Source organism: Lepidochelys kempii, chromosome 1 (genome assembly GCF_965140285.1).
Source record: "Lepidochelys kempii isolate rLepKem1 chromosome 1, rLepKem1.hap1, whole genome shotgun sequence".
NCBI classification, from domain to species: Eukaryota; Metazoa; Chordata; order Testudines; family Cheloniidae; genus Lepidochelys; species Lepidochelys kempii.
Window position 1 is genome coordinate 262672712 of NC_136380.1, and position 27557 is coordinate 262700268.

A 27557-nucleotide genomic window follows, 5' to 3' on the forward strand; every position below is an offset into this window, starting at 1 on the left:
AGCTTAAGCAGCATGTTAGCCTAAGAGACAAAAAGCTAGTGTGCTAATATGCTAGGCTACCAAACCACTGGCACACAGCATTAGAACACACTTGCATTGAGTCTGTCAGCTCCCTCCCCCTCCTAGCTCTCAATTACAGCATAAATTCTTTTGTTTCACTTCAGAAATGCAGTAATTATTTTTAGAGAAGTCTCACCCCTCCACTGGTAGAAATGCTACAGTCTGAGACAGCCACTCCCTTGATCACAGGCAGGGGAACATTTCAGAAGAGAGAGATTTTTGGAGTGAGTACGGGGGAGAGGGTCTCTGGAATCCTACCCACCCCTGGCAGGTGTGAAATGGCAGGTTTCATTTTTTTACTGCCCGAATTTCTGGGAAATTCTTATCTGACTGCTCCCCTCCACCACTTATTCCAATTCCTGGCTGATTTCAGCCAAAGATGCATGAGTGGGCAGGGGGGAATTGCTCTGCTTCTCTCAAGATAGACAAGCAAGTGTTCCGATAGCCACATGCAAGCCGTTAAAAATATATTAATATAGCCAGCACAGCCTGTGAGGTTTTTTTAACTACAGAGAAGGATGGAATCTTGATACAGGAACAAGAGGCTTTCATCAGGTCTCATTACCTAAAGCACAGCCACATGCCACAGCTCCCACAGAGAACAACTTGCAGCTACTGCTGTCATTAAATAAATGAAGATATTAAAGAAAAATTAAACCCAGGGTAGAATGTGGTTAGGAGTATATGAATGGATAAGGCGGGGAAGGAGTGTGAGAGCAGAAAGGAAGGATGAGGGAAGGGAGGGGGAATGATCATTAAAGGACCCTTTCACTTCAATGAGGGACTCAGGAGAGATCATACAGGATAAATGTGTCTTACAGATCATAGGGTCAGGATATTTCAGTCATCAACTGACACGGTAAAGGGCACCACGTTATATCTCCAGGAGACTTGGCTCAGTAATGCTGCAGGCAGAGGTCTTGTCATGCTTTAGGGCAAAATGTGATCCCATGGGATCAGGAAGACATTTCCCCTGATTATAGGGCATTGCACACTTATAACGATTTTCACACCCTTCTCTGAAGTATCCAGCAATGGCCACTAAAATGGAGATTTCCAAAATAAGAGGAAAGCTAGTCAAAGAGGCCCTGAAGTCTAAATTAAGAAGTAAATAATCCTTAAACAGGCCTACCCTACAGACATTGGCCAGCATAGCTAGGTTGGTCAGGGGTGTGAAGAGGTGTGATCCCTAACTGGTATAGATATGCTGGCAGAAGTCCCTAGGGTGGGTGCAGCTACACCAGTAGAGTTGTCCTTTTACGAGTATGGCTTGTTTCATATGTGTCACTCTGTACCTCAAAACAGCACCCTGGAACCCCCATGTAAGATATCGTACGTGAGGTCATGATCTGCTGAAATCCATTGTTCTGTCAAAATACATATATCATTAGTGTGTATCAAGTTATGAGATTTTGCTGTATGGTTTTTACTGAAATATGCTGTAAATCTGCTAGGGGCATACAAAGAAGGTAAACCACTCCCAGGACAGTGCTCAATGACCATTAATCAGCAGGGGAGATTTAATCAAGGGATTTACAATTCAATGACTGTTGCACAAGACCACACCAGAGGGATTGCTCAACCCACCAGGCCATGTCTGGCTAGTATTTTCCAGACACATGGACTGAGGGTATAAAACAGAGGGTGGCCAAACTTACTGATCCTCCGAGCTGCATACAACAATCTTCAGAAGTTCAAAAGCCGGGGCATGACTCCCAGGGCTTGGATCTTCAGCTGAAGCAACTAGATCCCTCCCACACTGCCGGGTAGAAGCCAGAGGTGATGCATGGGGAGGCATATGCCTCGCTCAGTCACATGATGCCACTGGGCCCCCTCCCTGCACCGCAGCAGCTGAAGCTGGTGAGCTGGGAGCTGTAGCCATGGGGAGAGGCAGTGGCAAACAGTTGGGAACTGCAGGGAGAGCTGCTGCTTTTGCTGCTACCTCTTCCTATGGAGCTAAATCAGTGGCCCCTCCCTGCAGCTCCCAGCTGTTTGCTACTGCCTCTCCAACGGGACCTAACAGCTAGGAGCTGCAAGGTGGGGCAGCTGAAGGTAAGAGGGGGGGCATGACTCAAGATGTTGGGAGGTGTGACTCAAGATGTTGGGTGGGATTTAAATTATGCCCCTCCCCCCACTCTTAGGAAGCACCAGTCATCTCTGGCAGAAGCCCCTACCCCCACCGCAGAGCCACCTACCAGACTGGGGGCAGAGGGGGTGTGGAGAGCTCTGCGAGCCGCACTTTAACTGTAAAAGGGTTGCATGCGGCTCAGAAGCCATGGTTTGGCCACCCCTGGTATAAAATATGGGACAGTGACATCATGCCTTGCAAGGCCTTTCTCCTCCCCCACCTATGCTGGAAACAACAAAACTGATGGAAAGACAAAGACTTCAATTTAGGAGACTGGTCCCTGGCTTGGAGAAAAGCCTGTGTATTAAGACTGTTACATCCAGTAGGGTGAGAACTGCTTGATCTAAATACTGCCTAGTGTAATAAAGTTTAAGATTTAGACTGTGCACTTACCTTTTATTTTCTTTGGTAACTATCTCTGACCTTTTATGCCTACCATTTATAATCACTTAAAATCTATCTTTCTGTTTTACATTTTACCTAGAACAGTGCGTTTTGGATGAAGTGCTTGGGAAATCTCAGCTCAGTTTATAAAGGCTTGTGTATGTCCTCTCCACGTTAAGAGAGAGATGGACTGGGTAATACACTTTTCACTGATCAGGCTCCACGGTACAGCTCTGGATGCAAGGCTGGGGAGAATTGGCTGGTGCCTTTCTCTGCGTGATTCGTGAGCGGGTCTGGGAGCATTCAGGCAGTCTAGCTGGGTGTGGGGCTCCACATGCTGTTATGCTAAGTGATAACAGCGCCTGGAGGGGTTTGCTGCTTGTCACTAGCAAAGCATTGTGAGAGACAGCCCATACTGGAGAGTTAAGGGGGCACAGTGGTACCCCAGTGGGGAGCCCATCACAGGGTGGTTTTATTACAATGGTATGAAGCACAGCTTTGCTGGTACAGCTATGCCCACACTAGGAGCACTTTACTAGTATGCTATACTGATATTTCTATACTAGTAAGGCGTTCCTAGCATAGTCACAGCCTCAGAAAGGCTACTTAAGTGACTCTAGCTGAGCCATAGAGGGCATGCATGACCCTAAACAAAAACAAAGATGGAAGGCAAGAGCTGAACCTCGCTATTTAGCCACCTGGTGTAAGAGATTACTTGAGCCAAGCAGAAATCCTTCAGAAAGTGGAAATCCAAAGCCTAGCAACAGTGCTGCCAAGTTTTGTGCATCTCCATGAGTGATGCTCACCAGTGAGAAACAGTCACTTATTTCCCTCTCAAGTGTGGGGGAAGGCAAAACCTATCCCTTAGGCCCTGCAGAAACAGGGGGAAGGTAGGTTGGGTACATCCAGGAGTGAGTAGGAAGATTGGTGCTGGAGAGAATCAGGGGTGGAGTGTGGGAGAGGGAATCTAGGGGGGAGGAAGAGGACAGGAGAGCCTGAGGTGGCCTGGGGGTGCGGATTGTTTGGGAAGGAAAAACGAGAGACTCACTGGCAGAGGGGTGAGGAGCAGAAGGTGGCCAGGGAACAGGCTGGGGAGGGATGGGAGCTGAGGGAGACAGGCTTGCTGGATAATGGTAGAAGAGGGTAAATGGGGGCAGGAATGAAATGGAGGTATTTGGAAGCAGAAGGGAGGCTGCTTCAGGCCTCATCCTGACTAAAAAGACTCAGCACCTTCCTCCCCAAACAATCCCCACCCCAAGCTGCCTCCAGAAACACAGCAGAGCTGCAGGAATATGGAATCTTTGGCTGCCTAGAATAACTGATGCCCACCGCCCCCTCCAGCCCCACTCCCACCCGACAACCCCTCCGTTGTGCACGGTGCCCCCGGGGCTCTCCCTGATCCCCAGCACCTCCTATTCGGTGCTGGTGCCTTTCTCCCAGGAGGGGTATAGCCGGGCGGCACGCGGGCCGATGGCACACTCATGCTGCTGCGGGGCCCCTGGCTCACCCTGGTGGACTCGGGAGGGCCCTGGGGGCGGGAGCGGCTGCTGGGGCTGCTGGCAGCCCAGGGGATGGCCCGGGGGTACGTGTCCCACGTGGTCTGCACCCACGGCCACTCCGACCACGCTGGCAACCTCAACCTCTTCCCCGGGGCCACGCTGCTGGTGGGCTTCCACCTCAGCCAGGGGGAGGGGCTTTACCTGCCCCATAACCTGGGGGGGCAGTGCCCCCTACCCCATCGATCAAGGCCACATGGAGGTGCTGCCCACGCCCAGGCACATGGCCGCCCACACCAGCGTGCTGGTGCGGGCCACAGCTCTGGGCACGGTGCTGGTGGCCGGGGACCTGTTCGAGCAGGAGCAGGACAAGGCCGCCTGGCAGGCGCTGAGTGAGGACCCCGCCCAGCAGGAGTGGAGCCGCTGGCGGGCGCTGGCCCTGGCCGACGTGGTGATCCCCAGCCACAGGCCGCCCTTCCGGGTGCTGCGGGTGGAGGGCAGCCCCGTGGGGGAGGGCAGACAGGGGGTGAGATGCCACCCTGGGACCCACTGAGCCCAACTTAAACAGAGCTTGGCGACCCCCCCCCCCAAAAAAAAAAGACTAAGTGTAGACACTGCAAGGAGAACCACCACTTAAACTTGTATTAAGACTCCTCCTTTCCCCACTCACTCACACCCCAACCCCTCATTTAGATTGGATCTTTACTGCTGAGCTGCCTGCCTGCCTCTTCCACAGCAGCTCAGACACAGAGTTCCTGGTTTGCCCTCCCAACCCTCTCAGATTCAGATGACATTGTGCCTGGAACACAGCCCACAATACCAGTGACTTAAAGGGAACTGAGAACCCAGTTTTAGCCTGACTCTAGGGACATGCTTAGCTCTTGTCCACACCACAAGTGGTAACCGTGCTGTAACAAGGTCAGGGGACTACTGTGTAATAGCAGATTCCTCTCACTTGGTTGTATTTTTAGTACAGACATAGCCAAAAAGACAACACTGCATTGGTTCAGACTTGCTTCCCTGCCAACAGGCCCAGGTTTTACAATCCAATCCTATGTAACCAGTGCCCCAGGACTGCTAACTCAGGTCCTTAGTGCAGGCAGCCACCTCCCAGCTCTGTACCCCTGCAACTGCTTCTTGGAGCTGCACTAAGCTCAGCGGGATTGAAGCATAGAGCCAACTACCTGCAGTTGAAATAGGCATCCAGCAGATGCCAAAGGAGTCTTGTTCGTGCCCTAAGCAATATTTGACAGTATGGGAAGGATTCAGATGCCAAAGGAGGGAAATTCTGAACAGCTACTGTAGGAGAAGATGCTTGTACTGATGCAGGCTCAGACAGAGAGGTCATCACATGGGCCAAGAGTTTGACACCCAAAATTAAAGCATATCATCAGGAAATGTTTCCTGCCAGTGAAGTCAATTAGACTGTGGTAGAGTCTCCTAAGGGAAAAGGTAAAAGCCCCAACCCTTGATTCCTTTAAAAAGCTGAACTAAGCAGTGAAGAACATAGTGCAGGGCACTGAATAGGGTGAGGGTCGATATGATCCAGTAAAGTAGTTCTTTCTCCCAGCCCTAATTTTATTAACAGAAAACAACATCTTAGGCCTGGTCTGCTCACAGTTTTTGTGCTGGTATAACTCTTAATTAAGAGGGTGATTTTTGTACTACCCCTAGGTTAGGGTGACCAGGTGTCTGGTTTTTGACCAGAACACCCGGTCGAAAAGGGACCCTGTCGACTCCGGTCAGCACTGCCGACCGAGCCGTTAAAAGTCCGGTCAGTGGTGCTAAGGCAGGCTAGTCCCCACCTGTCCTGGGGCACCACACTGCGCCCCAGAAGCAGCCCACAGCTCTGGCTTCCAGGCGGGGGGGCCATGGGGCTCCGCACGCTGCCTGAACACCGGCTCCTGGCCAATCAGAGCTGGGAGGGTGGTGCTGTGGGCAAGAGCAGTGCGCGCCATGAACCCTCCTGCTTCCCCCCCCCACTCACCTAAAAGCCGGACCTGCTGGCTGCTTCCGGGGCGCGACATGGAGCCAGGACAGGCAGGCAACCTGCCTTAGCCCCACTGCGCTGCTGACCAGGAGCCACCCGAGGTAAGCCAACACCCCAACCCTGAGCCCCAATCCCTCCCAAACCCAGAGCCCCCTCCTGCATCCCAAATCCCTCAGCCCCAGCCCAGAGCCTGCACCCTCAGTCCAGAGCTTGTATCCCCCAGTGTACCTGCACCCCAACCCCCAGCCCCCCAAACCCAGAGCCCCTTCCTGCACCCCAGAGCCCGCACCCCCAGCCCAGAGCCCTCACCCCCCCTGCACTCCAACCCCCTGCCCCAGCCCAGAGCCCCCTCCCACACCCTGCACCCCTCATCCCCAGCCCCACCCCAGAGCCCTCACCCCCTCCCACACTCCAACCCCCTGCCTCAACCCACAGCCCCGTCCCACATTCCAAATCCCTCAGTCCCACCCCCAGCCTGGAGCCCCCTCCTGCACCCCAAATTCCTCATCCCCTGATCCACCCCAGAGCCCACACCCACAGCCGGAGCCCTCACCCCCTCCTGCACCCCAACTCCCTGCCCCAGCCCAAAGCCCCCTCCCTCACCCTGCACCCCCCATTTCTGGCCCCACCCCAGAGCCCACACTCCCATACAGAGCCCTCACCCCCTCCCACGCCCAAACCCCCTGCCCCAGCCCAGGGACAGCGAGTGCAGATGGGGGAGAGCGAGCCCCCCTGTAGTGAGCAGGGGGTGGGGCCTCAGGGAAGGGGGCGGGACTACGGTGTTCGGTTTTGTGCAATTACAAAGTTGGCAACCCTACCCTAAGTGCCTTATACTGGTACAGTTTACACCTCTTCCCATATTGGAATAAGCTGTAACTGGTATAAATACACATTTATTCCTGTATAACTGCATCCACAGTGGGGGGTGGGGGTTGTACCACTGTAACTATACCAGTACAGCTTGTGTGTTTACACAAAGCTTTACATGCACAGTAATAGCCTTAAATTACATCAGTTAGTTCACAGTTAAAAACCATCACAACATATCTGACATCGGGGGTGTAAGAATTTGATCTGTAGGCTGAAAATGGCCAGAGATATGGGACCACAGTGATTCCAAATTCTTACATTTTAAGAGCTTGTATAAACGGAGAGTATTTGAACATTTATCTACTTCACCTTAACTGTTTGTTTCTATCCTTTTAACTGAAGTAGAGGTTGGTGTGAGGTTTTTAACTGTGCAAGTCCTTGGAATGTGTAGTTAGCAGCAACCTAGAACTAGTGAAGATTTCTCTAATTTCTCTGTGTTTTTAAAAATGAGAACTGCACGAGATCCTCAGTTCCCTACACCTGCCCTTGCAACTTGGACGTAAGGAGCTTTGAAGGGCTTGTGGCTGCCCCTAGCTCATACCACCCTGCAGAGCTCTGCACAGTCCTGGTTTCCCCTCCTTAGTCTTCTGAGCTCTGGAGCTTCACTTGTTCTCTGGATCCACAGGGTCTCCTGCCCTGTAGAATTGAGGAGTGATCTGCATTGTTCTGATTTCTCCTCTGCTTCTCCTTGTCCTGCACAGATTTGATTAAGTTCCCATCGGGGTATCCATAAAACACCCACTGCTGTAGCAAACTACAAGATTCAGGTTTGTTTTAATATTAGCCTAGGCCCTCAAGGCCTCAACCAGCACCATTCTGCTAGGTGCTGCACAAACCCATAATAATGACAGTACCGTCTCCAAAGAGCATACAAAAGTTTCAAATTTGACAAGCAACGAAGGTCCCAAAATGGTGGGCACTGAAAGTGTCATTTTAAAGCATCCACAACTTTAAAATGGTTTGAACAATTACCTTCAGACTTTCCAAGAAAAAGTTCCAATGTACCCATAAAATAACCACAATACTTTCTATGTCCAAAATTACAAAGGGAGAACATAGACTCTTATAAAAGAATTATGTTTGCAATCTACTGAATAGTTCCATATTTAGAGTAACATTTTAAAAAATGTCCTGCAGTTCAGCTTCTTCCATTTTCTCCTTACTTTGCAGAAGAAATCAGTGCCAGTCTACAACAACTCCATTGCTGCACGTACACCTACATACTAGATGAAGCACACAAATCTGCAAAGCCAGGACCATAGGCACAGGAACTAGAGGGGCAGGGGGTGCTGCAGCACCACCAGGTTTTGCACAGGGTCCCAGCCACTGGTCCAGGTTGCTGGCCCCACGCCCGGGGGCTCCGCTGCTGGCCTAGGGTCCCAGCCTGTGATATCCCTACACCCCCCCTCCAAATTTCCCCAACACCCCCCCCCCAGTTTTGTGAACTAGTTACATGCCAATTTAGTGAACTGTTTGGAAATCTGAATTGAAATTGAAACATTAATACATGCTTTAAAAGCATATACAGTGTATCATAAAATAAGTGTATCTGAAAAAGTATAATAGATTTGAAAAGTATGAACATGGACTAGCTTCCTTATACAGTTGTTTTTTATGACCATGTCAGTGCATTCATTTCAGTGATGTTGGCCAACCTAATAATTTCAAATTATGATTTGTAAGCAAAGTCTAAATGAGCTCTCCCTGACAGCCAGGGTAAAGGCTTCAGGACCAGATTGTATTTACAGTCACACCTAATCTACCTAGGTATCCAGCAAACAGAGCTGTGTTGCCCAAGTGATAGATTTTGGCTGGGGTTGGGTTACAAATCACTTGAATGCGGGGGCAGAGGTGGGGAATGAAATGTTGTTGTTCTTATTGTAGGAGTAAAGGGCAGTAGAACTGTACTTAGCCTGTGCTGATTGAGGGCATCAAGAGAGAGGGTGGCCCCACCTGTCCCACTCCACTGTTATAGACAGAGCTGATTAGGCTCCATAGATAGTCTTTTGTTCTGTTAAGTGATCACTGCAGCTGAAATCACTGATGATCAGGTCTAAGTGCTTAGACCTGCTGTGGGACAGTGTTTCTGTGGAAGAGACGGCCCAGTCTGCACTAGCAGTGAGGTTCCCCCACTGAGAGCTCAGCTGAAATTACTGAGAGCTAGGTGGAACCTCAAGAGACCAACTTGCAGAGGTCACAGTGGCAGCAGAAGGTGATGGCGCAGGGCCATTAGCAACAGAGAGGTGGAGTGAACGGTGGCACAACAAACAACAGTGGACTGAGCGAACAGTGAGCAGCTGGAGGAACGAGCAAGGTGCCTTCTTGCCCCCCACCTGGGAGGTGAACTCATGTAAAAGCACTTCTGAACTCCGAGTCTCCACTGACCAAGGACAACACCAGTGAGTGGGGTGCGATGGAGGGAAAAGTGAGGGGCACGTTATATAAACATTTATTTGTTGGACTATATTTTAGTGACTTTGCTCCAGAATGCTAGATTTGTGACTGGGAATGGATATAAGGGGTATACTAGTCTAAATATGTTTCCTAGCAGGCCAAGATTTTTTAAATGGATTATTTGCCAAAGTTGTTATCTCACATCATTGCTATCTTGAGAGGTCATTATGTTGGAGAGTTTCTGTACTAAACATTTTTATCATTATAATTAATTTTTAAATAAGAATGGTCACGCTGGGTCAGACCAATGGTCCATATAGCCCAGTATCCTGTCTTCCGTCAGTGGTCAAGGCCAGGTGCTTCAGAGGGAATGAACAGAACAAGTAATCATCAAGTGATCCATCCCCTGTTGCCCATTCCCAGCTTCTGGCAAACAGGCTAGGGACACTCAGGGCATGGTGTTGCATCCCTCCCCATCCTGGCTAATAGCCATTGATGGACCTATTCTCCAGGAATTTATCTAGTTCTTTTTTTAATCCTGTTATACTTTTGGTCTTCACAGCATCCCCTGGCAAAGAGTTCCACGGGTTGACTTTAGGTTGTGTGAAGAAGTACTTCCTTTTGTTTTTTTTAAAACCTGCTGCCTATTAATTTCATTGGGTGACTGCTAGTTCTTGTGTTATGTGAAGGATTAAATAACATTTCCTTATTCACTTTCCTCGCACCAGTCAAGATTTTATAGACCTCTATCATATCCCCCTCAGTCGTCTCTTTTCTAAGCTGAAAATTCCCAGTCATTTTAATCGCTCCTCCTGTTTCATACCCCTAATCATTTTAGTTGCCCATCTCTGTACCTTTTCCAATTCCAATATATATTTTTGGGAAGGGGTGACCAGATCTGCACACAGTATTCAAGGTGTACACATACCATGGATTTATATAGAGGCAATATGATATTTTCTGTCTTGTTGTTATCTATTCCTTTCTTTTAATGATTCCCAACATTCTGTTTGCTTTTTGACTGCTGCTGCACATTGAGTCGATGTTTTCAGAGAACTATCCACAATGACTCCATGATTTTTCTTGAGTGTTGACAGCTAATTCAGACTCCATCATTTTGTATGTATAGTTGAGACTGTTTTCCAATGTGCATTGCTTTGTATTTATCAACATTGAATTTCATCTGCCATTTTGTTGCCCAGTCACCCAGCTTTGTGAGATCCCTTTGTAACTCTTCACAGTCTGCCTGGGACTCAACTCTCTTGGGTACTTTTGTATCATCTGCAAATTTTGCCACCTCACTGTTTACCCATTTTTCCAGATCATTTATGAATATACTGAACAGTAATGATCCCAGTCCCGATCCCTCAGGGATACCACTATTTATCTCTCTCCATTCTGAAAACTGATAATTTATTCCTACCCTTTGTTTCCCACCTTTTAACCCGTTACTGATCCTTGAGAGGACTTCCCTCTTATCCCATGATGGCTCACTTTTCAAAAGTCAATTTAAATACATTTTTTTAAAAAATTATATTTTTTTAGAAATCTAGACCTGTTATGTGTTTTGGTGTAACTTGCATTATCCTTATGTTAAATTTCCATTATCCTAACAAAACATTGACTTTATTCATATCTCTTTTATATGTTGCAGGTCAAAGTGAAAATGAAAAGACAAAAAACAATGCAATAATTTTTCCACTCAAAGGCCTCAAAAACTAACCAAGGTGAAGAACACATCAAGAACCAAGAATATCTCAACATGTCATCTGAAGGTTCAAGTGGTATATCTTCATCTGACCAGCCCGAAGCACAAATACAGCTACCTACCGAAGAAACAGTGTCTCCAAAACCTAAAGGCATTTCCTGATGTTTGTCGGTCAAAGTGTTCCCATTTATTGAAGTTACAAAAGATGGCTACTGGTGCACCTCTTGCAAAAAAGCTTACGAAGAAGGAAAGCTTCCCAATGCTATAATTGGTAAAAGTGGAGGAGCTTGGTTTGTCAAACCGATCAGCAAAGCCAATGCTGGCAAACTACATGAAAAGGCTGCAAAACACCAGACTTCTGGAGTGCATCAACATGCAGAAAGCCTTATAAGCCCACTTTCAAAGCCAATTTTAGAAGTACTTAGTATGAGGCTGTTAAGAATGCTGGAGACACAACACAGTTCATGCGAACAAACATGGCTGTGGCATCCTACTTTCTATTTAAGCAAGAGATACCACACACAACAAACTGGAGGCCAGCGTTAAGCGCATTGTCACTTGTTCATCCTGAAGTTGAACACTGGTTCCGAACAAGACCAGCAAATGCTCACTGTCTTTCTGCAGGGAACTCAACTGACTAGCTAGAAGCATGCAGTGCAACAGTGAAAGACTCAACAGTTGAAAAAGTGAAGAACTCTCTTACCACATTCAAAAAATTTGCATACAGGGCTGATGAATGCACCGATGCAAATGGGCATCAAGTATAAGTCATTGTGTACATTATCTTGATGTCAGGGGTAGGCCAACAGATGCATTTCTAGATGTTCAAGTTATAGAAGACACATCAGCTGCATCTGTGACAACCCACATCTTAGAGTTAAATGCTTGACAATTGGACCCCAAACAGATGGCTGCTTGTGCATTTGATGGAGCTGCAAACTTCTCTGGAAGATGTGGTGGAGTACAAGCTTTGCTCAGAGAAAAGTGTAACCCTAATCTCTCCTATACACACTGCAGAGGCCATCTACTCCAACTAGCACTAGTATGAGCTGCAGAATCTTCAAAAGACATTAAAAAAGCTATAAATTCAATGTCTTCATTATATTCTTTTTTCAGCAAGAGTCTAAAATGACTGAATATCTTGGAAAATATAGAAGATACACTGGGACTGAAGTTCAAATTAGTCCAACCTGGGAAAACCCTCTGGCTTTCTCATGAGTGATCCTTGGCTGTTGTCTTAAAATTACTCCAGCCGTTATTACTGGTTTTGGAAAGTATCTACCAAGATGGGATGGATCTAAGTAGGGAGGCTGGTGGATTACTTTTGCTACTACATTCAGAGAAGACTACTGCCATTCTCTCTCTGAAGTCTACTGTTGAAACCACTTGGGTCATTAAACAATGCCATCCAGGCATCTGCTACAACAGTAGTAGATCTTTGTCCAGCAATAGAAGCTACATTTGGATCAATCAGAGAACTATCCATTGAAAAATTACTGGAAGAAGCAAAGACTTCAGTCCAGAAGTTGACTAATGAAGGCATTTATATTGAATCCTTAAGTGAAGAGGACAAGAAGTGTTTGTTAAGACAACTGAAAAAGTACACAGACTTGATTCTTAAAAATCTACAATAGCGACTTCTAGATTCAACTCAACCTCTACGTAGCTTTTACAGATCCCTGTCTTATAAAACACCAACAGAGTTAAATCTAATAAAATGGTCATGAAACATTTTTCAGTTTTTACTATGGTGCCATACAGCCCACCTTCACCCTCACGGTCTCAGCCGTACTCCCGGCCCCAGCTCTAGGTGGCGGTGAGGGGCACGGACACGGTAAGGGGGGGCACAGCTCAGCACCCCTACTCTAAAACTGTTCCAGCGCCACTGACCAGGACCAAGACCCTGGTCCTTTATCTCCAGGATCTGAAGCTTTGAGGATGCTATGTTCTTTCTACCCTGTAACTGGCTACCAGAGGGCAAACGGCTCAAATACACACTTTAACCATTACAATTAGATGCAACAATCTTTACTGAGCTTAATTACCACTTGGTTTCTCAAATGTATGTATAGGTTTTCAAGGACATTCAGCCATATGGACAGTTTGGAGAGGTGGTAACATGCTGTATTTGAGATAGAGCAACACAAAAACATTTTACAAAATTTCAAATCTCTAATGAGGATAATTTGTAGTGACCTGTAACTCAAACAATTTGACTGCTTTTCTTCAAAGTGTGCAGAAAAATTCTGTTTATCCTTCTGAGTAAAACTGGCAATTTTCAGGCCAAACTAGTTTTGCTCATCACTGTGTTTAAAAACAGCTCCACAACAGAATCTAGTTTTTCCATAATGATTCTAGAGCAGTGGCTCTGAGCCTTTCCAGCCTACTATACCCCTTTCAGGAATCTAATTTGTCTTGTGTACCCCAAGTTTCACCTCACTTAAAAACTACTTGCTTACAAAAATCAGACATAAAAATACAAAAGTGTCACAGCCACACTGTTATTGAAAAACTGCTGACTTTCTCCTTTTTATCATATAAAATAAATTGGTTGGAATCAGTGTTCCCTCTAATTTTTCCTGCACATGTGCAGAATGAATTTTTTATGTGCACCACTATGGAGGTGAGGCATGACACATCACCTTCATATTAGTGCACATAACAAAATTCATGTGGTTAGGGTGGGGCTGAGGGATTCGAAGTATAGAAGGGGGCTCAGGGCTGGGGCAAAGGGTTGGGGTGCAGGGGGTGAGGGCTCTGGCTGGAGGTGCAGGCTCTGGGGTGGGGCCGGGGATGACTGGCTCAGGGCTGGGGCAGAGGGTTGAGATGAACAGGGTGAGGGCTCTGGATGGGGGTGCAGGCTCTGGGGTGGGGTCGGGGACGAGGGGTTTGGAGTGCAGGAGGGTGCTCTGGGGCTACAGTGGGGAGAGAGGACTCCCCCCAGCTCTCGCTCCTGACAGCAGCACCTGGCCTCAGGGGGAAGAGGTGCCTCTTCCCACCGCAGCAGCTCCATGGCTGGGGCCGTAGGAGAGGTGCCTCTTCCCACTGCAGCAGCTCCATGGCTGGGGCCATAGGATAGGTGCCTCTCCCCTGGCCGCAGCAGGTCTGGGCTGGGGCTGGGTTGGGGCCAGGGGATGGGAGGGGTGCCTCGGCCGTGGCTGATCCAGGCCGAGGCTGGATTCAAGCCACCCCTCCCCTGGCAGGCCTGGGGCTGAGTTGGAGTTGGGGGAGGGGCACCCCCATAGTCCCCAACTCCATGGGTGCTCCAGGGCTGGAGCACCCCCAGAGAAAAATTTGTGGGTGCTGCTCAGCAGCACCCACCAGCAGTCAAGCTCCCCCCACCCCCCTCAGCACCTCTCATGGCCTGCGGCCCTGCTGACCAACTCCTCCCCCTCCCGCTCAGCGCCTCCCGCCCACCACGAACCGCTGTTTCGCAGCGTGTAGGAAGCTCCGAGAGGAGCGGGGACAGGGCATGCTCTGGGAAGGAGGCAGGGAAGAGGCAGGATGGGAAGAGGCAAGGTGGAGACTGAGGGAAGGGGGGGGGGGTCAAGCACCCCCAGCTAGAGGGGAAGTTGGCACCTATGGCACCCCCCTCCCACAGCAGGTTGGGGCCTGGGGCGGGGCGCTCCCCCCCAGGCTGCGGCAGGCCAGCTGGGCGGGTTCCCTGAGCACCTGCATGGCGCTAAATAAGCTGCTGTGTGGCCGCGCAGCTTACAGGGAACTTAGGTTGGAATGTAAAGATTGTACTCGTATTTCAGTGTGAGATATGAGCCTGTTCTGGAGCCTCAACCACATGTGGTGGGACTGAAGCCCAAGCCCAGAAGCATGTAACTTAGCTTCACAGGGGCCCCTGTGGCATTGGGCCTTGAGCAGTTGCCCTGTTTGCCACCTCCTAATGCCGGCCTTGCACTTGTGACCCTGCTAAACTGGTCCTGTGATGCCCCCGGGGGCTGCAAACCCCAGGCTGAGCAATGCTGATCTAGATGAACTGAGTACTCCTGGAAGACTTCTGCATATCCCCAGGGGTACACATACCCCTGGTTGAGAACCACTGTTCTAGAGGACTCTTTAGCCATAACACAGAGAGTTTCTTTAGTGGATATAGATACCATTTACTCTCCCTAGAACAATTGTAACATAGCTGACACCCACACACAAAAGCACTCCAAACAGCTTACATGCTTACTAAATACAGTTTGGAGTAAACTGTGCTTCAGTAAGGCCAAATACTAATTTGACTCTGAACCACTTCAACACCTGTGTGGATGCAGACTAGTTGAAATCTTCAACTAGCTCTCCCACAGTTCACGGGTGGCCTTTCAAAATCTCCCAGAATGCAGCACGCTTTTGGGTGCTGTTCCAGGAACTGTGGGAGAGTTACCCAGAAGGTGGTGCAACTGAAATGGTGTAGGACAGTGCTAGTGTGGACATAGTGCAAATCTGCAAGAGCTAAACAGCATGATTCAGCATGGCTAGAGTGCTTAAACTGGTACAATACAACTTGTTCCATTCTCTAGGGTAGACAAGGCCCTACACTTATCCTGCTCTTCAGCCTTGTTCCTAGGGTCCCATTTTCATTTTGATTAAGGAGTGTTCTCTCTCCTCTTCAATTCCAATCCACCTTCCCTTCCAACTGTGCAAGAGCTGTTCTGCGAAAGGGTAGTGATGTGTACAAACCAAAACTACCCTGTCACCTACCTTCATGGGAGGGGAAGCAAGGAGAGAAACAAGGAAATAAAGTTTAGTTTTGGAGAAAGCTGCACGCAGCTAGGGAACTGTAGGAACATTTGGGACACAAACACAGACGCTTGTTACATGCCAGAAAGGAACTCAGTTCTCCCTTAACACTTGCAAACAGTTAGAAAGCTCTAAATATCTGACTGATGCTTGTAGAAGTGTCCTACATGAGGAAAATGAGTGCATAGCTCTGCAGTTATCATTACAATGAGACACCTTTGTGTTATTTTTTTATATTATTTCTGTGAATTTAGCACACGTGAAAGATTCCAGATTGACATCCCCTGGAGACTTAAGGCCTCCACTTACTCCAAGAAGAGATGCACAGGCAACAGCAGCTCATAACACACACATTCTTCCCCTGTACCTCTCAGCCTGCCAGGGCTGAAATGCATGACAAAGACCCAAAACAAGGGGGACACAATTTTTCATGCAGGAAATTGAAACTGCTGTCAGGAGTTCCTTCCCTAGTGAATTCTCTCAAGAAACTCAGTTTCAAGAGCCTTTCTGATGCAAATAATATTCAAAAAAGAAGCAAAGGGATACCAAAACTGTGTAGGACACAGGGAACTTTGGGACTAAAACGAGTGAGGTTTGAGAGATACTGATTTCTTGCACCCTCCTCAAACCTCACTCCCGACCTTGAAAGTCCACCCCACTTCTAGGAAAAGGATAGGTGTTCTGTCTCTACAACCTCTCTGCTGAAACTGCCAACCAGGGTACCAAATGATATATCTATGCACTAGGAAACGGAATGAGACTGCAAAGCCATTTCAGTTCACTGTTTGGCTGGCAATCTGTGATTTAAAGGTGAAAGCCACCATTTTCCCATTCTCCCAACCTGGCTAATTCCATTCCAGTTCTTATACTGCATCTATCACCATGGTCTCTGAGCCCCTTCCTGAACTCTGCAGTGATGTCTGTAGGAGTTCTTAGGCCTGCTCTACAGACAAACTTGAACAGATACGGTTAGTAGCAACCGTTGTTCTGAAAGGAGAGTGTCCATACGCAGACTTGCACTAAAATATCTAAATCAGTTTAATTCACAGCTTTTGAGATTTCAGTGCACATACGACCAGCAAGACCTTAGATCCTGCAAGACTTCAGTCTTGGCCCCAACACCCGAGAAAGTTGTGTTTCCTGCAGAGACGACCTTTACTGTACCGGGAATTGTGTTATCAACGACAGTCCTTGCCCTGCTGCGTTAGGCAATCTTTTAGGTACCCTAAGCACCAAGACTTTGAATTTGATGCGCTATTATATGTGGAGCTAATGTACTGGGGGGGACAAGTATGACAGGCTCACAGCAGACTGTGCTAGTGGGAAAGTGCATTACTACTGTGTGTACTGTTAGTTTCCTCAGAACTGATTTTGCTACCCAAATACACTGCCTCTGTAACTGACTCCACTAGGCTGGATAGCGAGATTTGAACCCTTGCCCATCAGCACTAAAAACATGAACCTCTACCACTTGAGCCAAAGGACTAAATTCTATACATGAAAGCAGCAATACTCTTCTAAGCCTCTTATGCGGACCAGCCATTAAAGGGGTACAAAGCGGCTGGAGGTGGAAGTCTTTACTATGCTCAATGAACCGCAATAATCTCCACCTCTCAGTTTTTCTCTCTGCTATCAATACCTTCTCCTTTCTCAAATACCCAATAGTGAAGGCATAGACACATAGATAGTGTATTTGGATTAAATCAGGGCTACTCAGTCTTAAGTGAGTGGCAAGCAGGGGACCTTATTGAGCAAAACTTGGCTCCACTAATAACCCTGCCTGTGCTTATTACCAGGTTTTATACGAACATGAGTTATTGGGCTTAATACAAGGGTAACTGGGCGAAGGTCTATGGCCTGTATAATACATGAAGTCAGACTAGGTGGCCTAATGGTGCCCTTCAAACTCTACAAGAATATTCACATGCACTTTTTTGAGGGGGAGTAACTTTTTTAAGAAGTGCTGGTACTTTCCTTTCTCAACATTTCTCATTTTCCCCCCATATCTTTTGCAAATGGCTCCTGAAATTTTTCCTTCACCAAAAGGTGAGTTTTCAGGGGTCTATGCTAGTGAGATTTGGCATGTTAACCAGCATGTGGGTTCCCTAACACACCTGGAACATGCCTCACATCCACATACAATAGTGCCCCCAGCAACATGCAGGCATCACAATCACCATTTGTATTACACTAGCTTTTCATGGATCCCAAGGCCAGAACGGACCATTGTAACCATCTAGTCTGATTTCCTGTGTAACGCAGGCCATAGAACTTCCCAAAATAATTCCTAGAGCTGATTTCAAAAAACATTCAAACTTTATTTAAAAATGTCCAATAACAGAGAATCCACCAAAACCCTTGGTAAATTGTTTCAATGGTTAATTAACCTCATGGTTAAAAACGTACACCTTGTTTCCAGTCTGAATATGTCTAGCTTCAACTTCCAGCCATTGGATCATGTTATACCTTTCTCTACTAGACTGAAGAGCCCATTGTTAAATATTGTTCCCTATGTAGATACTTTAAGATTGTAATCAAGTCATCCCCTAACTTTTTTTTTTTAAAGCTAAATAGATTGAGCTCCTTGAGTTTACCCCTATAAGGCCTGTTTTCTGAACCTTTAATCATTTCTATACCCTTCTCTGAGCCCTTTCCAATTTATCAAAGGCTTTCTTGAATTGTGGACACCAGAACTGGACACTATATTCCAGCAGTGGTAGCACCAGTGCCAAATACAGGAGTGAAATAACCTCTCTGCTCCTGTTCAGGATTCCCCTGTTTAAGCATCCAAGTATCATATTAGCCCTTTTGGCCACAGCATCACACTGGGAGCTCATGTTCAGCTGATTATCGATCACAACCCCCAAATCTTTTTCAGAGTCACTGCACCCGAGGATAGAGTCCACCATCATGTAACCATGGCCTACATGGTTTGTTCCTAGATGTATACATGTACTAAAATGCATATCGTTTATTTGCACCCAGCTTACCAAGCAATTCAGATCGCTCTGTATCGGTGACCTGTCCTCTTCATTATTCACCACTCCCCCAATTTTTGGGTCATCTGCAAACTTTATCAGTGATGATTTTATATTTTCTTCCAGATAACTGATAAAAATGTTAAATAGCATAAGGGAAAGAACTGATGTCTGTGAGACCCCACTAGAAACACACCCATTTAATGATTCCCCATTTAATGATACATTTTGAGACCTACTAGTTAGCCAGGTTTTAATCCATTGAGTGTATTCCATGCTGATTAAAGTGTCATGTGGTACCAACTCAAACACCTTACAGAAGTTTAAGTATATTAAATTAACACTATTGCCTTTATCAACCAAACTTAATCTCATTAAAAAAAAAAGATATCAAATGAGTTTGGCACATTCTACTTTCTATAAACCAATGTTGATTAATTACATTACCTTCCTTTAATTCTTTATTAATTGAGTCCTGTATCAGCCACTCCATTATCTTGCCTGCGGTCAATGTCATATTGACAGGCCAATAATTACTCCGGTCATCCCATTTACCCTTTATAAATATTGACACATTAGCTTTCTTCCATTCTTCTGGAACTTCCATGGTGTTCCCAGACTTACTGAAAATCAACATTAGCGGTACAGAAAGCTCCTCAGCCAGTTCTTTTAAAACTCTTGGATGCAATTTATCAGGACCTGCTGATTTTAAAATGTCTAACTTTAGTAGCTGCTGTTTAACATCCTCCTGACATACTAGTGAAATTGAAAGACTGATATGACTACATCATCTGTTCTTTTCCCCAAATACAGAACAAAAATATTTATTGAGCACTTCTGCCTCTTCTGCATTATTTTTGAGAATTCTACCATTTCCATCTAGTAAGGGACCAACACCTTTGTTAGAATTCTTTTTGTTCAAAATATAGTTTAAAAACTCCTTATTGTCCTTCACTGTGCTAGCCATAGATTTCTCTGCCTTCACTTCTCCTCTAAACCAAGTTGGTTTTTAACCAATATGGCCTTCTTCCTTGATTGTGGCTTTCCAATTATCATTCACATTTTTCTGATTAAATTCTTCCTCCCAGCTGCTTTGACTCATAATTGTTTTCAGCTTTGTGCAACTAGTCCTTTTAAAGCACCAACTGTACTGGTTTGGACTTTATAATGTGCAAACAGAATAAATGTGATAAAGTCAGGATCACTTGTACCTAAGCTATCATTAATTTTTAGTTCTGTGATGAATTCCTCTTTATCTGTCAAGACAAGGCCTAATATAGAATTCCCCCATGCTGGCTGCAACACTTTTTGAGTTACGAAATTGTCATCTGTAGTATTTAGAATTAGAATTTAGTATTTGGTATTTGCTTTAAGCAAGACCATAGTTTCACAGATATTCAGATCAGAAGGGACCATTATGATCATCTAGTCTGACCTCCTGCACAACGCAGGCCACAGAATCTCACCCACCCACCCCTGCGAAAAACCTCTCACCTATGTCTGTGCTACTGAAGTTCTCAAATCGTGGTTTAAAGACTTCAAGGAGCAGAGAATCCTCCAGCAAGTGACCCGTGCCCCATGCTACAGAGGAAGGCGAAAAACCTCCAGGGCCTCTTCCAATCTGCCCTGGAGGAAAATTCCTTCCTGACCCCAAATATGGCGATCAACTAAACCCTGAGCATATGGACAAGATTCATGTTGCCCCTCACTGTGCCAGTCTCCACCAAAGTGGGGATGAAGATGGCTGGCATAGCCCCAATGATGCAAACTTTCCACTACCAATCTATATCTGTCATTGCTTAGCTGGCCAGTCTGATCTGCTTTCTGCACTCCCCAACACAGGTATCAAACTGGCGGTAAGTCCGTCACGTGTATAAACAGCACTGCACAAACCGTGGAGCTAAGATGTGCACTCTTTTCATAGTAACCAACATCATCTGGGAGAGATGGGCATCACCAAGAACACCAAAAGGTCTTGTGAGAAAATGAAAAGACTGGAGGTCCTGGGACAACAAATGATCTGGTCAGAGCAAGAAGACTTCCGCAGCTTTATGATGAGCTGAACCAAATCCTCAAGACCCACCTTTCCATCCAGCCCATCGTGCTAAAGCATTGCACAGAAGTACCACCTGGCTCAATAAAGAGGAAGAGGAACAGCAACTCCCCGAACCAGGCAGCCAAGGGGAGAGGAGCTAGACCTTTCTTTGGGATGTGGGGGGAGAGACAAGCAGGACAGGGTAGCAGAGGCAGTGGCCAGGTCAGCATGGCAGGAAAAGCCCTGTGCAGCTGCTATACAGGTTTTATTACGAGATGAACTGATGCCGGGATGATTTTTAGGCTGTGGGGAAAATTTTGCAGGTTCCTATAAACTCCACAATTAGTGTTTTTTATTAAATTGCATTTTTTAAAAAGGACAAGAGCAGCAGTACCCATCTCTCTTCCCCCCACTATTCCTCCCTCCCTCTGCCAGTACAGCATGAGCAGCAGCTGCTTTGCCTATTCTTGGTAATAATGAGGGAACCAAACTGGGATTCTCAAGTGGGCATCCCTTTCCCCTTCCTTTTGGCTGCAGGAGCCATTGTTTCCATTCAGGGTGGAAGCACCCAGCAGGGCGTGCATACCAGCTGGATGAGCTATGCCACGTGACCAGACTCAAAATGGCAGACAAGCAGGAAGGAGACAAATTAAAAGGTAAAACAGAAACTGCAATTTAAAAGGAAGCAGTTTCTATTGCAAGAAATTACAAACTGGGCTCTATGGCCATGGCAGTTATGTTACATTGTATCTGTCAACACATACGCTTGGCTATGGTGCCTTAGTAGCATGGTGCTTTTATCTGCTTGCAATAACTTTTTGTTTAATCCATGAAAAGCATTGCTAATCAGATTCATCCAATTTCATATCTTTGAAGCAGTGCAAAGCAGACTTAAGAATTCTTCCCTGGCTGGGAGCCTCCACAAAGAGATGTTCTTCCGAGGATTTGTAATAAGCCATCTTTGTTGCTCTATTGCAGTGACCACCACATGGTCCTCTCCTTCCCTCTTCATCAGCCCCATTTTCACCTTAAAGTAATCCCCACCCCATCTTCTTACTGTAATGTCTGTGACTTCTAATATGTCCTGAGCATTTCTATGCCACAAACAGAGTGGCTTAACAGTCGGCACTGGAATTCAAAACTGAACTAAAACTGCTACTTTTATAGCATGTCTGAGTATTCCAAGAGATTGATGGAGCATTGCTATGATCCACTCTGATTTCTTGTATTTCACTGTAGTGTGCATTCCAGCAATACGGATGTTCCAGAACAGGTAGGAAGGTATGCAGACTAACTCCACAGCAATGAGGTCCAGGAAGAAGAAAAGTTAAGAGAACCGGATCATAGAAATACATAGAGACACAAACCAGGATTCAGACCCTTTGTACCAGTTTAAAGAGCACAAGATGAGGATCACCTGTGAAAGGCAGTACTGAAAAGCTCATGGAGAGGCAGGACAACAAGCAAGTTATGCAGGATTCTATTTGAACAGGAAGGAGAAGCAAAATGGAGGACAGAAAATTCTAAAAGAATCTGTTTACGTAAAAGGCACAAGAAAAAGTGACTTTGACCCAGCAGTGGGTCCCTGCTCCTGTACCTGCTCCACCTACCCAATACCCGTGGCATCAATCAGGACAATAGTTCTTGGACTGCCTCCGACTCCCAACTCCCTCACAATCATTTCCCAAGCACTCTTCTACCCACATGCAAGAGAATGGACAATAAAATGTACATCCCAACGAAAGGCACTTCAAGTGCTACTAAGAAAAGATCTATATTGCCTCTGCTCTTGTACAACTGTCATTTTATATATGTTATATTTTGCATGTCCTGTAAGCTTGTCAGCATGTAAAATAATTTATTGTTGAAATCAAATGTTCTCAGTGATACTATTATTTAATATCAATACATCAGTTCACTCCTCCATCATCTCTCTCACTATTGGCGCACAAAACCCTTATAAAGTCATCCGAAGCATAATCCTGCCACCAGAAAAGAAAAGCACTGCAATAATCCACTCTTCCATAAACCTCCTCACCATACAAAGACAGACAATTTAGGTCTCATACATTAAAACAAATCCAGCTGCATCACAGCATGAAGTGATTCACTATACACTACAAATCCCAAGTTATATTCATTTCACTGTTCCATACTCAATTCCCCATCACCAGTTTGAAAGTGAGTGCACGGAGCATTTCTAATTTATGCAGCATGGCAATTGAAGCCTGTGCTAACAGCCTCAGGTGTGACCACTTGTCTGTCCAGATGTGCATAAATTAATTCCGGTCTTAGCACTGCCTTAGCACTTCACTGTTCATTGACATCATCATCTTTGCTTTCACTTTATGCAAAATGCAGCAGGCCAATACAAATAATCAAAAATTATTCACTGAACATTCATTGCAGGTCAAACACCTCCACCATGGTTCCTGTCTTCCAAATGCACACTCTTAACAACCATCTTCCTGCACCATCCAAGTATATGGTTTAATCTGTGTCTCGTTTGATCAGGCAGAGGTTTATACAGCCATCCTAAAGGGATTGCAAAGGCTCAGCCAGAGTTAAGTGAGGACAGAAATACCATCAACATCAGAGCTGTTCAGTGGGAATAAAGTTCTACTTTGCTTGCCGTTCCTACACAGACATCCATGAACACCCAATGATTCAGAAAGGCCTTTGTCTCCACTGAGGCGTACCTTTTCTCTTAACATACTCCTGGGCAAGAAAGGAGACACAAAATATGCACATGGGATCCATTAACATCCCCTGCACTGCTTAACTCACTTAGTGAGCTCCAGCACATTAATCACTTCGATTTTGTCCCCCACACCCAATGACTCACTGCTGATACATACTGCCCTGCAAACCTCTATCACAACAGCACCCCCATGGACTTCTCAACCCCATGCTGATGCCCAATAATTACCCAGGGCAGACAGTCACCACAGGGCAATCACCACTTGCTTTTCAATGACAAGGAGAGCTTATCCTTGCAGTCTGGCACTACCATTTCAGGGCTAGCTCACCACAGAGATCCAGCAAAATTGTCATCTTCATCCTTAATGAATGCTGCTTTTGCTGTTCTTGAGACCTGGGATGAACAATCTAGTCCCACCAGGCTGTGGTCATGGTCCAGACACAAAAGCACCACTCCACCTGGTGATCAGTTGCAAGCACAGCACAGAGCCACCTACTCAGGCAGTTTGGCGGTGGTTTTGACAGTTGCATCCTAAACACCATGAACTTCTAGAGTTGGTCTCAGTGTCTCAGCAGGTACTGCCTGAACACCCAACCACTATGCCTCACAACTGCTTTCCAAACACTACAGCAGAAACACAGGGGCAAGAGACAAGCTTTTACCCTAGCCTCCATTTTGAAAAAGAGGCTAGGAACTTATGGTGATCATTGAGAGTTTATGGGATTGCCTGGGAAATTTTGGAAGTTTGACCTCTTCTCCCATAATTCTACTGGGCTGTCAGACGGTCTATCAAAATATTTCAGAAGCTACTGCTTCAGGTGGCTACAGAAGGAACTGTAGCAGAGGCACCCAGAAGACCGAGCAACACAGCAGTAGTGTGAATGTGGGGTAAAACTGCTATCAACCTGTACCCCACGGCTAGTGTGGACTCACAGCATTATTGGTACTTACACTTGTGCATTGCTTCAATTACCAACAGTTCAGTTCTCTAGTTTAAACAGGCCTTTGTTTTCAAAGGAGAAAACTCAGGGCTTAAGGGGTTTCCCCACAGATCAATGACCGGTGCAGCCTTGTCTGCGCTAGAAAATTAAGTCATGTTAGAACATGAGCTACACACACTGAAAAGTCATGTTTAACAGGGTTAATAAGGTTGTGCTTTAACATGACTTAATTTTCGAGCGAGAGCAAGAGAATGGAAACCTGCTCTCCATTTGCTTAGTCCTGCGAAGTCTGCAGTGAGAAGAATTTGTCACCAAAATTAAAATGTGAAGTTTTTTTGTTTTTAAGGTTTAACTACTGTTGGCATTGCTGAAGGCAACCATATGGTTGAAATGTTATGCAGGCTGAAGGCTCAAAGAGAATGTAAACGAGTGGCACCCTGTGATTTAATCATAACCATAAGTATTTTATAATCTCATTGGGCTCTCCAGCCAGTGGTGTCACACTATACTACTTTTACTGGTTTTCAACAAGATGGCTACCATCAGAACTATGCGCAGAAATGCCAGCTATAGTTACAAACTTAAAAATACATTTCACAGTCAGCACATTAGTGGTGACAAACTTTTCTTACCCTGTGAACATTCACACTGATAGGCTTAGAAAAAACAGACAGCTCTCTTCATAGGGGAAAAATAGACTATTTAGAAAAAAAATCCATAGTACTACATCCTCCATTTTCTGTATTTCCCTCCTTCTCTTGTTCTTTATCCCTAGAAGCAATTTACAGACAATCAATTTATCTCCACAGCAACCCTGCAAGGTATTTTTCCCTATTTTATAGATGACAAAATAGTCTGTACAGAAATTAAGGCTGATGTTACTAGAGTGGATTTCTGACTCCAGGTATGGGTAAGCAACAGGAGCAGATGAACTCTTGGCACAAAGGTGTGGCACAAAGACCACACATGTATGCAAATAACATTCATAATAAAGAATGAGGGGTGTTACAATTTGAACATGAACTGAGTGTATCATTTTAAAATGCAATAATGCACTTTAAGTGACTAAAATGGCATCTTGAGGTTTCATGTTTCTCTTTCAATGACTTCTACATCAATTTTGCTCAGTTTACTATTTTTAAAAAAAATAGTGTATCTAACTGCCAGCCTTGCAAACTCAGCTGGGGTCATTCCAGTGTATGCATCATCACCAGAAATAAAGATTCTGCAACTGGAATTTTGCTGATAATTTTGTTGATGATAATGAACAAGCCAAAAGAGAATCCAATTCCCTCTGTCATAACTTTATGGGCTCTGCAGGGCTAACAGGAGTAAAAACCTACTTCTGTCATTAAAGTCAGCACCTATGTATGACTCTGAATATGCACAGGAAGCAGCTCTGCTGAGTAAGATGGTCTAGTTTTAGAGTCACTTTTCCGAGCATATCGACTCCTGAAAGTTTCATAGAATTTAAGGGCCAAGTTCTCTTCTTTCACATTAGTACAATCCAGAGAAGAACATATCTATTAGTTACATGGTTTGAAAAGGCAGATTAAACCATGTCCAGTTCCTACTACAGACAATACAAAAGAGACAACCACTTAGCCTGAGAATTAAGCCACTTGAAATGTCTTCTTTGGGAAAATAATTCCACAGAAAAGGGGGTGGGGAGTACTCAGCAATGCTGTGATACTGTCCCCTCTAGATGCACCTATTTTGATAGTTCAGTACTAGTTTTTCCAGGCTTGATACCAATTCACCTGACCTCCAGCATCCTCCGCCTACCCCTTCTGCCTCCCCTAATAGAAGTTCCCTTACCTTGCCATCTCCTCTCTTACTGCCAATGCCCCCCACCATTCCCTTTACACTTCCTCTGCCCTGGCTACCAAAAAAGTATTATTTGCATTACAGTAGTGCCCAGAGAATCCATTTAGGATTAGGGCCCTATTGTGTTAAACTGTGTACAAATAAATTAGAGCACTCAAAATCCCAGGACACCCCAGTCTTGCACTTTGTGACTTGCTTAAATCTGAAGGGATCCATTTCTCACTCAGATATATCTAGGGTTGCCAACTTTGTAATATTTAAATGCCAGACAGTCCAGCAGGAGTGCTGGAACCTCCCCTGCCCCGCCTCTTCCCCCAAGGCCCTGCCCCGCCTCACCCCTGCCCCACCTCTTCCCACCCCCCATTCGCTTCTCTTCCTTCCTCCCTCTGTCAGTTGCTGCTTTCCCCCTCTTCTCACCCCTCTTCTCACACTCCCCTCTGCCTGGGTCAGGAGGGACTCGCCTGAAGTGCCGGGGCTGGGAGCTGCATTTGCCCGGCGCAGGTAGGAGGCTGCACCAGATGAGTACAGGCTGGTGCGGTGATGACCCGGTGCCTCTCCGCCTGCAGTAACCAGACTTTGGGTGTCCGGTCAGTAGAGCTGAGCAGACACTGTCAGGTCACTTTTTCAACCAGACTTTCCAGTCGAAAACCAGACACCTGGTCAGCCTAGATATATCACTCTAGGGCCATATCTATGCTAAGAGCACTTTACTGGTACACTTTAGCAGTGGTTCTCAAACTTACTTGATTGCGGCCTCACCTTCTTTGTATCTGTAGTAGTTTATGTCCCCTCTCCCACGGGCGACTGGCCAGCAGCTGTCTCTCTCCAGCCACCCAGCTCTGAAAGTAGAGCAGAGAGCAGCAGTTGCTGGCTGGGCGCCCAGCTCTGAAAGCAGCGCCGCTGCCAGCAGCTGCAGAGAAGTAAGGGTGGATTGGTACATAGAGCCCTGCAAATCCACAGATATCTGCAAAAATTGTCTGCGGATCACAGTTCAGATGTGGATACACATTTTTGAATCCGCGCAGGGCTCTGTTGGTATGGCATTGCCACCCTTAATTCTCTAAGGCTGCTGGTGGTGGTGCTGCCTTCAGAGCTGGGCGCCTGGCCAGTAGCTGCCACTCTCTGGCCACCCAGCTTTGAACATGCACAAGTTTTTCTTCTTAAAGCTTCTCATGTGCCGCCCCCCCAATACATTCCACACCCCCACCGTTGGAGAACCTCTGCACTATCGCACCAAAGTTCTCCTACTGTGGATGTAGTAGTAGCAGCAAAGCTGCACTTTGCAGCAGTATAACAAAACAGCCCCCC

At 46.2% G+C, this 27557-nt stretch overlaps 2 protein-coding genes across 2 annotated transcripts in view; one reads left to right on the plus strand and one right to left on the minus strand.

Moving 5' to 3' along the window:
* Nucleotides 1-27557, minus strand: part of TCF20 (transcription factor 20) — a 213326-nt gene that overhangs the window by 178818 nt on the left and 6951 nt on the right. The gene's annotated exons all lie outside the window — the stretch shown is intronic.
* LOC140909005 (metallo-beta-lactamase domain-containing protein 1) lies at nucleotides 1843-4621 on the plus strand. The gene is given in 3 exon segments (XM_078852217.1): nucleotides 1843-1920; nucleotides 4024-4284; nucleotides 4286-4621. Coding segments are annotated over 3 exon segments (675 nt in total).